A 15152-nucleotide genomic window follows, 5' to 3' on the forward strand; every position below is an offset into this window, starting at 1 on the left:
CTAATGGGCTAAATAAAAAACCCGGGAGCAGTAATGGGCCAATTAGGAAAGTCGGTCGAGAGCCCAATTTGCTGGGCAAGGGATCCATATAAATAGGCCAACCCGAAAACAATAACAGTCCACATAAGTCGTGGCAAATCTAAAGCCCTATTATTGTTCAATTAATTTCGTTCTCTCTGGTGGTTTCTTTTTCTTCTCCATTCCTTCCATAAACCGCCGCCGTCCGATTGTCGCCACCTTAATTACTGTTTTTCTTCTGTAACAATGGCCACCGTTATGCAAAAGATCAAAGACATCGAAGATGAGGTTAGCTTTCTTCCTCTTTTGTCTGTTATTTTTATTATTTAAATTTTAGTTCATAGAATAGTCTCTGATTATCTTCGGTTGCTCATAATTATCTATAATTTGAATGAAATCTATTTCTTATACGTTTTTTTTTCTGCATTATTTTAATTTAGCTTAGTACTTACTGAGTTTCTGAATATCTTTCGAAGTAATTTAAATTCGAATTCGTATCATGTAGTTTCCTGTGAGTTGCGACTGAGAAATGAAGAAAGCTTCCAGTTTTTGTTATTTTTTATTTGAATTTTTATGCTTTAAAACATGATAGCCAAATGAAGATGATGAAGATAGCCAAATGTGTCCTTGAAACATGATAGATTGCTAAAGTTTGTTGCATTTCTGGTGTATTTAAGTTTTTTCCTTTGTTTGTTTGTTTGTTTGTTTGTTTGTTTTTAACAGATGGCAAGGACTCAAAAGAACAAAGCAACAGCTCATCATCTGGGCTTGCTCAAGGTGAAAATGTGTTTTTATTTTTTGGGGTTTTGTTTTGGCCCAATTGTGGAATTATATGTCGTTGAAGTGAAAGAGCTGTGATTTGCATTTTCTTTCTATTGGTGTTTATTTCATCATCGCAAATTATTTTTGTATTATCTGTCGTTTGGCATTAGGCTAAACTTGCAAAGCTACGAAGAGAGCTCCTTACGCCTACATCAAAAGGAGGAGGTGGTGCAGGTGAAGGTTTTGATGTTACCAAAAGTGGAGATGCAAGAGTTGGTCTAGTAGGTTTCCCTTCGGTGGGGAAATCTACTCTTCTTAACAAGCTGACGGGGACATTTTCAGAGGTATGGATGACTGTTTTTTATGTCATTAGAGCACATGAAACATATGCCTGTGTCTTCTGTTATCAGAAATGCTACAGTTTGATTTTGTATTGGAAAACCGTGAAGTATATTATGTTGCTCCAAATCTTCATGTACCTTAAGGTACCAATGCCCATCACATGTTAGGTGGATATAGTTATGGAGGTCCAGCCCTTGAATTATATGGAAAATCTTAGGAATAACTAAACATAGTCATATCAAGCACATATCAGTATCCAACACGCGTGATGCCCTCCTCCCCCACAAAAAAAAAAGTCTGAATAGCATATCATTCCTTAGTTGACATTGCCTGTAAATTCATGTTTCTGTGGTATTTCTTCACGCTGTCATCTCTCTAATTGATTGAAAATAATGTTTATCATAATTCTTTTGCTAAATATTTTTGGGGGGTTGGGAGTCGGGATGGGAGGGCCAAGTATAACATGTTCTCTCCGGAGGCTTCTGCTGAATATAGTGCAATAACTTCTGAAGACTGATGAACTTGTATTTATTCTGGATTACAGGTCGCTTCCTATGAATTTACTACATTAACTTGTATTCCGGGTGTGATCGTGTATAGGGGGGCTAAAATCCAGGTACTGCTTTATTTCAACAAAGCTTAATGTACTTTTGGTTTTAGTAATGGTTTATTAAATTTTTAGTAATAGTATTTGAATAATTGATGTTTCCCTTTTGCCTTGTATACTATTTTACCTTTTTGGAGTGATGTATGACATAAGATAAAACATGATGTTGTAGCTTAGATGATTAACTGCTCAGCCAAAATTTAGACTGTGTTAGTAGCTTAGATGGTTTAGGCTGAGCTAGTTCTGTTGTATAGGGTTGTCTTTGGTCGTTTTTTGGTTTTCTGGTTATGTTGGGGGTGTTTATCTGGTTGCATCTTATGTAATTTCTTTTGGTTAATGAAATCTTAAGGCACTCTTTTCCTCCTTCCGCTGATTAAGGAGCTTCTCTACAAGCTCCTTTAATCAAGAAGGGGGTTTTTAACGAGGCCTTCAATTCCTATAAAAAAAATAAAACATGATGTTGTTTATTCCATAATTTGTATTGTTTCTTTAATTCTGTTTATGGATGATATTGTGAATACATTTATGTTTCAAGTCAATACTTTTAAAACAGTGTTTCGTGAAATGCTTTTGGTTTCAAGTATTTGCTATCATTTGATAACTTAATTATCATGAAAACTATTGTAATTGTGTTGAATTTATTTGAAATCATAATGCACACTACATTTTCTGAGGAATAGATCAAATCCTACATGGATTATGTTCAAGAACTGTGATAAATTTTATGACATTTTCCCTCTTACTCATCATGACACTTGATTACTTGTTGAGATGACCTTTTTTCTTGAATACAACAAACTAAGAATAATTCCTTATCATGATTTGCAGTTGTTGGATCTTCCGGGTATTATTGAGGGTGCTAAAGATGGAAAGGGTAGAGGAAGACAGGTGAACACAATTACTTATGTGTTTCTTTTGCCTTTTCTTTCTTATACGTTCAAAGTTCTTGTTCTTTACTAATATTTTTGTACCAGAATACTTGAGCATAATTATATCTACTCTATACTTTGCTAATTGCTCAATTTTTTTTTTTGTTTATATGCAATCTGCTATTTATGCTATCATTGTTTGTATGCATTGCTTTTAATGAAATTTTGATTTACAACTTAGAATGGTAATTCTGCATTTCTTTAGTTTCATGGTAATTTGCTTGTTTATCACAATATATATATATATATTGGTTTTACAACTTAAAATGAGTATTGTTTTCATATTTATCCCATGCCAATATCATTAAAGTTATGCACTTGAGCAGAGTGGATATCTTCAATCTGATTTCTTTTCCGACATGATTTTATGAATGTCATAGAAATAGTATAATTCTAGGTCAAATATTATATGAAAATTGTTTTTGCCCATAGAATAATTGCTTTTCAGTTTAGTTGCTGCTGATTTTTTATCTTCCTTTCCATGCTCATACCTTGTTGCAAGTGTTTCAAAAAAAATGCCACTTGGTCCAGGTCATCAGCACTGCTAGGACATGTAATTGTATATTAATCGTTCTTGATGCAATAAAACCAATAACTCACAAGCGTCTTATTGAGAAAGAGCTTGAAGGATTTGGAATAAGGTAACATTGGTTACTTTCTTTTGCCTCCTGATAGTTTCTCCCCCGATGTTATTTTGGCCTCTTTTGCGTTTGCATTTCTGCATGCATTGCTAAGCCATTCATAAACATTATTATATTGCTTATCACCAAAGCAGTATCAGTGTGGACCTAAGGGTATTCTTTTTCGCTCTTTTTATTATATTTTTTTCTTTCGAAGCAATTTCAGTTAATCGTTACTTACTGCCTATTCACATCCTTGATTTTTGTTTTCCCTACAACTAATGTTTGTTTCATATCAGTATTTAAACTGATCACCTTAATATGGCATGAATTTTGTAGCTGTTACTTGAATGAACGCTATTGTTTAGTTCTTTAATTTGGAGAACACGTAGTGTTAGAAATTACTATATACATGCTCACAGAACCTTTATCTTTGGATGGTTCTGCAATGCTGTTAACTTTTTCTTGAAGCATTTCCATTTCTTTAATGCTTATGTCAAAGTAGGGCCAGGTCGGATTTGTGAGTCATTTGAACTTAGAGTCAATATTTACTTCTTGCTATTTGAGTTAGTGCTCTCATTTGTTGTTTTGATTGACTAATAGAGTTGTAGAATATTATTGAGATTCAGGTTTTTCTTTGTAAATATTGATTTGTTTAGACTTAATTGATATATCATATATCTTGGTGCATCCATATTTCATATTTCTACCATCCTTCTGCTGCATTCTTGTTTTGGTTTGATACATTGACTCCATGCTGATGTTCTGGAAACCATAGATTTTGTAATTTTTGAGTGGATGTATGATATGACAAAAAAAGGAAACATACTAGAGTCTCCAGTTAACTGAAGAGAATTTTAATCCCTTTGTAGCCATACTTGTTTTTGAAACTTTGTACTGTTTCATAGTTTTCATGTCTTTCTTTTCTTAGCATCTCAGTTTGTTCTGCCGCCTAATAGTTATTTTCTATGTGGAGACAGATTGAACAAGGAACCACCTAATTTGACATTCAGAAAGAAAGACAAGGGTGGTATTAATTTCACCTCAACTGTTGCGAATACTCATCTGGACCTTGACACCGTAAAGGCAATTTGTAGTGAATATAGAATTCACAATGCTGATATCACTCTGAGGTATGATGCGACTGCTGATGATCTAATCGATGTCATTGAGGGCAGTAGGATATACATGCCTTGCATTTATGTGATAAACAAGATTGATCAGATCACACTTGAAGAGCTGGAGATATTGGATAATCTTCCTCATTATTGCCCAATCAGGTATTTTTCACCCCTAATCTTGTGGGAAATTTTCTGTCCTGCAAACACATTTTTCGTTCAAAGTTGCCGTTAGAAAATTTACTTCATTGAAGTATGTTTATTCTAATATGCATTCTTAATATTTGATGTGATTTTGACTTCAAATAATACTCGTTCTTTGAGACCATCTAAAGTGTTTTATAGCAAACACTCATGAGACCTACAAAGTACAAACAACGTTTAGAATAAGCAAAAACCTTCAAATTCTCTCAGATAGAAAACTTAAAAAAAAATGACTGTGCAATCCTTTTGGTATCTTTTCAGATGACTTAAAGATGAGGATAGTTGTGCTGTAACTGTTTATTGCCTTGGAGTAGGGTGGCATCTAACTCTGATTATAGGGCCATAGGTTTTTTGGTCTGAGCCAATACTAATAGCTTAGAAATATTGTAACTGCCGGCTCGTGCTGGGCTTTCTGATTGTGCTCCTTAATGTCATTTTTACTCCTATACAATTTCCTTGGTATGATTGAACGAGTTACTGAAACTGTCTTTTTGTGTAATGCTTGATAATTTTTTTATATAATTTATTTTTCCGACTACTTTTAAGTGCTCACCTGGAGTGGAACCTAGACGGTCTCCTGGAGAAGATATGGGAGTATCTCAATTTAAGTCGCATTTATACGAAGCCAAAAGGGATGAATCCAGACTATGAAGATCCTGTTATCCTGTCATCAAAGAGAAGGACAGTTGAGGACTTCTGCACTCGAATTCATAAAGACATGCTTAAACAATTTAAGTAGTAAGTATCCTCTCCAAATCATTAACGCAGTGTTGCATCAAGTGATAGCCAATTTCTTTACTTGCATTCTTTGCAGTCGCGAGGGTTTTAGAAGACTTCCCTAAGATTTTGTTTGACGGTGGGTGTAATATCTTATGTATACATTCAGATGTTCGCGTATACTCCTTTCTGAGGGCCCTGCTTATTTCTGAGATGAGCAAATTCCAACCTATTTCTGCCATTAGAAAGGAAAATCTTGCAATAATGCTTGGAATTTAGGGTGCGGATAATAAAGTTCTAAGTGGAAGTGTGGTCTCTGTGTTTCCTCATTTCGGACTGTTAGCTTCTAAGTGGGGTGTTTTTTTTCCTCCTTTGCCGTCTTTGGTAAATATAATATCGTATAATTACACAAGAATACTTTTATAAGAAAATGGTATATCCAGGCATGTATGCCTGAGAATGATCTGTTTAGATTGATTTTTTAGAAAAATGCATCTTTTACTTTTTTACCATATTTAGATCTAAATTTCAAATTTCCAGTTATTAAAGTTCTTAATCTAGCTGAATATCACAGTGCACTCGTATGGGGTTCAAGCGTAAAACACAAGCCTCAAAGAGTTGGCAAGGTATGTTCCAAGTATCGTGCATCGTGTTCATGTTATCTTTCCCTTTCATAATCGAGTTCAAGGCTTCATACAACCTTTTGTTGCATTCATATATTGTTTGTCTTTTCATATCGGGTTTTAATTATTTCCCGTATCCGTATCCTTGTCCATATCTACCATTTGTCTAATTTACCTGTTTTCTTCTTTTTTGTTGTTTGATCCCTGCTGATTTTGATTCGATATTATCCCAGGATCATGAACTCGAGGATGAAGACGTTGTTCAGATTATCAAGAAAGTGTAACCTGATAATATTGGAATACATGATCGAACTCCTCACCGTGTTCATGTTTTATGAATCGCACAGCCATCATCATGCACAAAATTGTCAGCTGCCATCTAGGTTTGTCCCGCTGGAAATTAGGTAAAACGAGAGGGCTGAATGTGTTATTAGAGCCATTTTGATCTGATTATGCCTTTGCTTGTTTTTCTTTGTTATGATAACACTTTCGACCTAAGTACACTATTTAAAGGACACAGCTAGTGGGAATTTCTCAGAGAATTGGTATTTTATTAAATTTCTCACCAACTGTTCGGTTTGATTCGATTTCAATGCCAAATTCAAGAACTTTTGGTTTTCTCTTTACAGTTTAAGTCCGGCTCGAATACATAAATTTAAAATTGAAATATCCTACTGCCATTGAACAAATTATTTTCATACATCCTAAAAGAAATACGAAGTACATCTACTCCATTAACGAAAAGACTAAAATTAAGATTGGAGTGATTACATAAACTAAAATCTTGACATTAATATAAACGAATTAATAATTATACAAGCACTAAAACTGCAAAAGTCCCAGAAACGGAGGGGCCATGAAATAAAAGATGGTCCTTTGGGAAGGGTGAAACGAATATAAAAGAATTGGCATGCCAATTATACAAGCACAACGGGAATCATATAGCAAACACTGCAAACAGTATTACATCAGACATTAATATCGGCACGCTTTGATCTGGCACTGCTGTTGACTTCTTGGGATCCGGAAAAGGAAAACCGTGGGGCGTTGTAATTCTCGGTCGCTGGAACTGGCTGTTGAGGGTAAAGTGTGGGAGGTGGAGTCAGATTGCACTGCGCCGGTAAGGGAGGAAGCATGTTGTACTTGTAAGGGTCGCCGCTCAAACTGCAATCGACCGGAGCAAACAACAGGTTTTCATTAAGAAACAACGGGAAAGATAGAGAGAAGAATGCCCACGTTCCTTGTGTATAATTTTTGCAAAGGTTAACTCAGCCGGACTTACCTTGTTCGCTTGTATAACTGATAATCATCACCGGCACTTTCATCTAAACGTTGAGAAGTTCTCGGAGCAGGAGATACAGACCACGTATTTGTGGTCGATAATTCGTCTGAAAAATACCGTCTCTTGATTAACTGAAACAAAGTACAGTGTAAGCTTGACAACAGCTAACCCACAAGAAAAATAAGAGCTAGAATCACATAAACTAAGCAAAAAGGGCCAACAATACCATTCGGAAAAATCTCATTAAGCCTTCCTTGTCATATCTTGCCTCTTTGGCTGCCTGTAGAAATCAAGCAGGGTGTTAAACGTCTACTTTTACCAAAAGCCAAAACTAACATTGCTAATCGGGTTTGCTAGGCTTGTCAAAAGTACCGGAACTTTACCAACCCCGGTGTTTGCTAATATTTTAAACAGCGCAACATGATTGATTCAACAGTTAACAAGCAAAGATGCCATTTTAAGATCTTTCTTCTTGCAGTAAAACAACTTCTTGAAGTAAAATATATTCCATAAAAAGAGAGTTTACCGTGAAAAGGAAATGAATTCAATATTTTTGTAGGAATATACGTGTCAGGAAATAGATTAAATTAGGAACACTTTTAATAGGATTCTGTGAAAATTTCTTGTAGTTACAATCCCTTAAGGGATTATTCTTTCTCTAGAATTAGTTTCTTTTCTAACTTAAAGTTTCCTAAAATAAAGTTACAATTTTTATATAAATATGTAACAAATCCTATTGATTAAGTATGGAATAACAGTGATTTACTCTGATTTCTCACATGGTATCAGAGGATGTTTAGTCAATTAGCAGGGCTGAACCAGAAGGTAAAAAATTTCCTACAGCCCTTCTTTCTCAACAGTTGACCCCTACTTGGGTCCTTGACTCCGGGGCTTCAGATCACATGACTGGCAACAGGAAATTGTTTAAAACTTTTTCAGCTACATCTGGAAGGGCTATTAAAACTGCAGATGGTTCTCTTTCCCATATTCATGGACATGGTTCTATCTCTCTCAATAAGAATCTGGTTCTTGATAATGTCCTTTTTTTGTACCTAATCTTGCTTGCAACCTCATATCTGTCAGTAAACTTTCAAAGGATTTAAATTGTGCTATCAATTTTAATGAATCAAGTTGTACTTTGCAGGCACTGGACATGAAGATGATTGGCAATGCTAGCTTGCATAATGGCCTCTATATCCTAAATGGTCCTCCTTCAGCTTTCGAACAGACACCTCCTACTTCGTTCGCAACCTTAAAAAAATTGATACTGTTATGGCATTTTGTTAGACCATCCTAGTTTTCAATATCTAGCAAAGTTATATCCGTCTCTTTTTATTAATAAAAAATCACATTTGTTTAAATGTCATATTCGTTCACTTGCTAAACATACCAAAGCATCCTATTCACCATCTAAATACAAGCCTTCACGTCCTTTTTCTTTGATCCATAGTGATATTTAGGGCCCTTCTAGAGTGAAAAATGCTATTGGTTGTAACTGGTTCATTACATTTATCGATGACCATAGTAGGCTAACTTGGACTTATTTAATGAGAGACAAATCTGAATCCTTTGACATATTTGAGAGATTTTATACCATGGTTGACACCCAATTTCATTCCAAAATTCAACCTTTTCATTCTGATAATGGTAGCGAACTCTTTGCTACATCATTGAGTGATTTTTTCAAAACCAAAGGAATAGTTCAAATCAGTTCCTGTGTTGACACTCCACAACAAAATGGCATTGCCGAGAGGAAAAATAGACAGCTTCTTGATGTTACCCGTTCTCTTCTCTTCACCAGCAACGTTCCAACCTACTTATGGGGAGAGGCCTTGTTAACTGCCACATATTTGATAAACTGTATGCCTGTAAGGTTTTGAATTTCCATACTCCTCAATCCATTTTCTTGGAGAGTTACCCCAATTCAAGCCTATTTCTTCTATTTTACCTCTTAAAGTCTTTGGTTGCACTGTTTTTATCCATAATTATGCTCCTAATAGGTCCAAGTTCGATCCTAGATCCCTAAAATGCATTTTGGTAGGGTACTCTTAAAGAAGGGTTATAAATGCTTCATCCACCTTTTAAATGATTTTATGTCACTATGGATCTCACATTTTTTTAGCAGGACCTCTATTTTCCTAAAGCTGAAATTCAAGGGAAGCCATGGAATGATTTTCAGCCTTATCATCAACATCCGGTAACCTCTCCTAATTTTTCAATACCTTCAAATTTGTCACCTTCAAATCCACATTCGTTACCTACACCTACTACCTTTCCTTCCATACCTTCAGATTCTTCTACACCCACTCCTAATAATCATCCTGATACTTCCAAAACTACACCTCCTAAACTGCTTCTGGTTTACAAAAGAAAAAAGGAAACTGCAATCTAACACTAGCCGAAAGTTGGATTTAAGTCCAGCTGCCAATGTGGAAGAAGGAAATGAGTACAGTAAGTCCACTTCTCCTAATCTTGATGTTTTTTCTTATTGCCATTAGAAAGGGATTAAGGCAATGCACTAAACACCATATTCAAAGATTTACAGGTTACAACTCTTTATTGCCTTCTTTCCAAGCCTTTACAGCTAGCTTGAATGAAGAACAAATCCCCTCAAATATTGATGACGCATTAAAGGATCCTAAATGGAGAAGGGTTGTTGAAGAGGAAATCGGTGCACTCGAGAAGAATGTTACATGGACTATAACAGATCTTCCACAAGGTAAAAAACATGTTGGTTGTAAATGGATCTTTGCTGTGAAATATAATTCTAATGGCAGTGTACAGAGATACAAAGCAAGACTAGTTGCTAAAGGATATACGCAAACCTATGGGGTAGATTTTACAGAGACTTTTGCTCCAGTGGCTAAACTCAATATTGTTCGGGTACTACTAAGTCTTGTGTTCAACCATGACTTGAAACTTCATTAACTTGATGTTAAAAATGCCTTTCTCAATGGCAAACTCGAGGAAGAGGTCTATATGAAGGTACCACCTGGTTTGTAGTCTATTAAGGGAAATTAGAAGTGTGCAAGCTTAATAGGTCACTATATGGGCTAAAACAGTCCCCCAGGGCTTGGTTTGAAAGGTTCACCAAAGTGATCCTAAGAAATGGCTACAAACAGTCCCTTGCCGATCATACACTCTCCATCAAGAAAAATTACAGGAACAAAAGAGCCATCCTAATTGTGTATGTGGATGATATAATCCTAAATGGAGATGATGAGGAGGAAATTATCAGTTTAAAGACACTCCTAAACAAGGAATTTGAAACTGAGGACTTAGGAAAGTTGAGATACTTCCTAGGTATGGATTGCAAGATCTAAAGAGGGGCTCATGATCAACCAAAGAAAGTATGTTATCGACTTACTAAATGAAATAGGTTTTTTAGGGTGTAAGCCAACAGATACACCAATGGAAGCCAGTCTGAAATTGAACAAGGAGGCAGAAAGCTCCTTAACACATAAAGATAGATTTCAAAGGTTAGTGGGAAAGTTAATCTACTTGTCTTTAACCAGGCCGGATATAGCCTTTTCAGTAAATATAATTAGTCAACACATGGTGAATCCTAATGAAGAGCACATGGCAGCAGCTAACAGGATCCTGAAGTACTTGAAGAAAACTCCTGGACATGGTTTAATGTTTGACAGATTTGTAAAAGTCTTTACAGATTCTAGCTGGGCAATGGACTTAACAGAAAGGAGATCTACTTCGGGCTATTGCACATTTGTGTGGGGAAACCTTATTACTTGGAGAAGTAAGAAACAATCTGTTGTTTCGAGAAGTAGTGCTGACGCAGAATTTAGAGCCTTGGCATTGGGAATGTGTGAAGGAATCTGGATACTTAAGCAGCTAAAAGAATTATACCCTGAACAAGAAGATTGTTTTGAAGTCCTTTGTCATAATCAATCCGCAATTCAGATCACCAAAAATCTAGTTCAACATGATAGAACAAAACATGTTGAAATTGATAGGCACTTCATTTCAGAGAAAGTAAACAAAGGGATAGTGTCTCTATCTTACATCCCTTCAGAAGGAGGGTTAGTAGACATGTTTACAAAAGCCTTATCAAAACATATTTGACAATTTTGTATCCAAGCTGGGATTATACAATGTATATTCTCCAGCTTGAGGGGGAATATAGGAATATACGTGTCATGAAATAGATTAAATTTGGAATGCTTTTAATAGGATTCTGTGAATATTTATTGTAGTTACAATCCCTTATTTTAAGGGATTATTTCTTTCTCTAGAATTAGTTTCTTTCCTAACTTGAAGTTTCCTAAGATAGAGTTACAGCTTGTATATAAATATGTAACAAATTCTATTGATTAAGTATGGAATAACAGTGATTTACTCTGATTTCTCACAATTTTCAACTTGAGAACAAAAATTTATCAGCCAGGCCTACTCTGACCGGAATATAAGCAAGTCAATACATAAGTTAAAATGCTAACCGCAATAAGGCCTCCACTACTAGGAAAATTCTCGGTCAGCGGAAGCTCCTCGCTAGATGGAAGGAAACCCTGCTTCTCGACCCATTGAAGTGCTACATCAACCAGATTACCACTGCTACCTCTTGTACTCTCTCTAGCAGCAAAGTCAGCTTTGTTACCAATAACAATATATGGGACAGGAAGTCCTGCTGGACCTCCAGAACTTAGGAGAGCAGAAAATGTCCCATTACTCGCGATCTCAGCTGCCCACTGCTGCAGGCTTGTTTTTGTTCTCCTTTGGGAAAGATCGTGAACAAAAATAACACCTGCACAAAATTTTAAGGCAAAATCATGAGAGAAAATCGTTGGCCACAGAGTTTGCAGAAATTATAAAAGAGTTTTATGGGAAGATGTAGCAGGAAAGAGTTTCTGTATACTGATTATTAGATGCATATCATTAAGTTGGTGATGATAGCATGCAGATAATGTTTAAGACTACTATGATAAAAACGATTAGTGCAATCATTTTATATTCCTATTGCCTCAATTGAATGAATATATGAACGGGCAGCAACCAGCCATTCATATATATGCATGTAATTGAATTAGAGGACTGATCAAATTATCAACCAAGAAATATCGATGGTCCTCAATCAGTTTCTCATGCAATCAAAAATTCTATTTCAAGCTAGTATTGAATTGTGGTGTTGGTATGCCAACAGCAAGCTATCCGATACTTAGAGAGAGAGAGAGAGACTATGGACTACTAGACTTACAAACTAATGTTTGGAAAATTTCCGTACCAACAATTATCGTGAACTAAAGACATTTGCTCAAGCAAAGAGCCTAAGAACATACCATTAATTTGTGAATAAAAAAGAGACCGGCAATCTTTGTATCGCTCGTGTCCTGACACATCCCAGAGTTCAATGAAGAAATCTCTCTCAGCATCCCCTTTCAAGCTACTTGAAGAGCTAACAGGACTATCATATGTGGTATGCTGTGTGGAGATTGTAGTGGTTACTTGGTGAATGAATTCAAACAATAACTTTATTTAAGGCAACAAACGAGTACTAAGTCTTACCTTCACACCAACTGTGCATCCAATAGTTTGAGGAGGGCAAGAAGTGGAAGTGCCTTTGACAATCAGATGAACAAGAGAAGTTTTCCCCACACCTGCCAATTGCCAAAAGAATAATAAGATTTCAGGCAAAAGATTGGCATCTAATAACACATTGAAAAGAAAAACATATTATATATATTTAAGCATGAAAAGTAAACAACTTAGAACAGCAGATCCAGGGTCTGCTTACTTCCCAAGAATGGTACAACACAGCGTCAGAAACACCCGAGCAGTCAAAAACAAATTAATATAACATCAAAAGGAAACAACATAGGAACATGAAAGCAGTGAATCTTTTGTAAAAGAATGTTCTCTTAATATAGAAAGTCATGAAACAATCATCAACAAATTATCGAAGAACGGAAAATAAGGTCCTGCAAATTTTCCCTTAAACTAACTTGAAGTGTATTGATATCCAAAATGTTGAGGGCGGGCGGGATGGGTATGGACAGAGATAGTGTGTTCAAGCACTAGTGCTCACTCTTTTACCAATAAAAGAAAGAAAATAAATTAAACTCTTCCTAGTTAGCTCTTAAAACTAACGGTATAATTCCGCAAAACATACCAAGATATTCATATCTACCTTGTTCCCAATTCTTTCAAACCTTAACACGTCATCCCATCTGTTTCTTCAATGGCTTCAAATTCGTTTCTTACTAAATCTAATCGACCAAAAGGAAAAAAATGCGATTAAGTCGGGCAATTATTTAATATCATAAACTACATTTTTTTCATTTCTAACATTAGTATTATGAATGAGCATGAATCAAGTTCTCAGATCTTGATGTGCAAATTACTTCAATTATGATAATTTTTAAGTATACAAGCTCAGTAAACATCCTATAAAGTCACTCCATATACAGAAAAACATACAGGCAGGAAATTTTGCAAACACAATGTATTAACGCCAAAAGAAAAATCAGTGATCAATAAAAACAAGCAAGTAAAATTCAATACCTGTATCACCAACAACAAGAACTCTAACCTGCCCACAAGGAGGCCCTCCATTGAGCTCTTTGATTTCCCTCTTACGTTCTCTCCGAAACATTTTTCTCGCTCTTTTATTTTCTCAGAACCAACAAAGAAAATGAAAAAAAAATATAACCCAAAATATTAAACTCAACTCTACAACATTGGCAAGACTAATAAAATCACATCAAAAGACACAAATACAAATCAGAACAGCGATTTCCCGAAATGGGTACTCAATATCCATCTCACACCAAAATCCACTCAAGGTCGACACCCGAATCCACGAACACGAAACTCGTCGTTTCTGAATCAAAATCGGATCTAACAAAAGGAGTTTCTTCAAATGGGTATATTTAAAATCGAAATAATAGAAGTGGGTTTCTCTTTAAATTTCTGTTGAGAGCTTCCAAATCTCAGTTGATTAAACTTGGGTTTAAAACTATATTTTCCATATATGTAGATAATTCGATGTTTAAGTGGGGTTTATAGGAAGATTAGAGAAAATGGGGAATTGATAAGATAAACCAAGCTAAAAGTAGGGATCCAGAACTGGTTTTCGGATGTCTTGATTTGAACTTTGATTTTTTGTGTTGATACGGGTTGATTAAACAGACTTGAAGCATGAATGTTCTATTCACGCGCTGAAATGCGCGTCAATTTTATCAGCTGTGTATTTGTTTCCCCGGGTTAAAATTGTTAATTATTATGATGACACCTCAAAAATAAATGATTCTTTAATTTAGTCCCCTTAATTAATTTGAGAAGCAATTTTACAAAGAAAATCGATTTGAAGAATAAATATTCTTATGTTTATATTTATTAATTATTATGATTATTTTTTCCCGATATATTTGAACTGTAATAATGTTATTTTAATAATTTTAAGATATTATATTTGTTATTTATACAAGTTACATGCACCTTTTAGATAATACATTTTCGGTGTTTCCATTATTTTTCTCTCTTTTCATCTATCGTTTTCACCACCGTTGTTTGTTGATCTCAATTTTTAATCACTCATCAAAAAATAAATTTTCAAAAGTGAGGAAAAACGACAAAGGATGTAGTTGAGTTCAATGGTTAAACAATGTTTCAAGGAATAACTGTGTGCGACCGACATGAAGAAACGACAACAATAGTCGAGCAAATGGGTGGCGACGATGTTGGAGAATGGGTGTTGGAGAAGATAAAGATTTAAGAAAGGGATTTTGAGATTTTATATTAGACCAAATTGATATAATGTATAAGTTTTAAGAATTAAAATTGTTATTATAGGGTGCCATAAGTTCTAATACTTTTATTAACAATATTAAATTTTGATGACATGACAATATAAGATTATATCACATGTCAATGGTGATGTCATTCCATGTGTGTTTTACTTTAATTTTTCTTTTAAAAA

The 15152-nt window shown here is 35.1% G+C and overlaps 2 protein-coding genes across 2 annotated transcripts; one reads left to right on the forward strand and one right to left on the reverse strand.

The window, feature by feature from the left end:
• Positions 1-164: 164 nt before the first annotated feature.
• Positions 165-6388, forward strand: LOC120140563 (developmentally-regulated G-protein 3-like). Its single transcript, XM_039155529.1, has 10 exons — positions 165-306; positions 742-795; positions 951-1124; positions 1667-1738; positions 2558-2617; positions 3190-3299; positions 4259-4558; positions 5147-5338; positions 5892-5943; positions 6174-6388. Exons 1-10 carry the CDS (start codon positions 265-267, stop codon positions 6222-6224), a joined length of 1107 nt encoding a protein of 368 aa, XP_039011460.1. The 5' UTR covers positions 165-264; the 3' UTR covers positions 6225-6388.
• Positions 6389-6707: 319 nt separating this feature from the next.
• LOC120140564 (small GTPase LIP1-like) lies at positions 6708-14373 on the reverse strand. Its single transcript, XM_039155530.1, has 7 exons — positions 13736-14373; positions 12740-12831; positions 12514-12655; positions 11677-11981; positions 7449-7502; positions 7223-7353; positions 6708-7104 (listed from the first exon to the last, which is right to left on the reverse strand). The coding sequence occupies exons 1-7, from the start codon at positions 13824-13826 to the stop codon at positions 6909-6911; spliced, it is 1011 nt and encodes a 336-aa protein (XP_039011461.1). The 5' UTR covers positions 13827-14373; the 3' UTR covers positions 6708-6908.
• Positions 14374-15152: the final 779 nt, after the last annotated feature.

Source organism: Hibiscus syriacus, unplaced genomic scaffold (assembly GCF_006381635.1).
Source record: "Hibiscus syriacus cultivar Baekdansim isolate YM2019G1 unplaced genomic scaffold, ASM638163v2 tig00110788_pilon, whole genome shotgun sequence".
In the NCBI taxonomy this organism is placed as follows: domain Eukaryota; kingdom Viridiplantae; phylum Streptophyta; class Magnoliopsida; order Malvales; family Malvaceae; genus Hibiscus; species Hibiscus syriacus.

Bases quoted from the DNA above. Each gene is read 5' to 3' on its own strand.
- LOC120140563 (XM_039155529.1), top strand. From the start codon at position 265: ATGGCCACCGTTATGCAAAAGATCAAAGACATCGAAGATGAG. The intron at 796-950 runs GTGAAAATGTGT...GTTTGGCATTAG, and splicing joins ATCATCTGGGCTTGCTCAAG to GCTAAACTTGCAAAGCTACG. The intron at 4,559-5,146 runs GTATTTTTCACC...ACTACTTTTAAG, and splicing joins CCTCATTATTGCCCAATCAG to TGCTCACCTGGAGTGGAACC.
- LOC120140564 (XM_039155530.1), bottom strand. From the start codon at position 13,826: ATGTTTCGGAGAGAACGTAAGAGGGAAATCAAAGAGCTCAATGGAGGG. The intron at 12,832-13,735 runs GTATTGAATTTT...GGCAATTGGCAG, and splicing joins TCTTGTTGTTGGTGATACAG to GTGTGGGGAAAACTTCTCTT. The intron at 7,503-11,676 runs GTTAGCATTTTA...TGATTTCTACAG, and splicing joins GTAGTGGAGGCCTTATTGCG to GCAGCCAAAGAGGCAAGATA.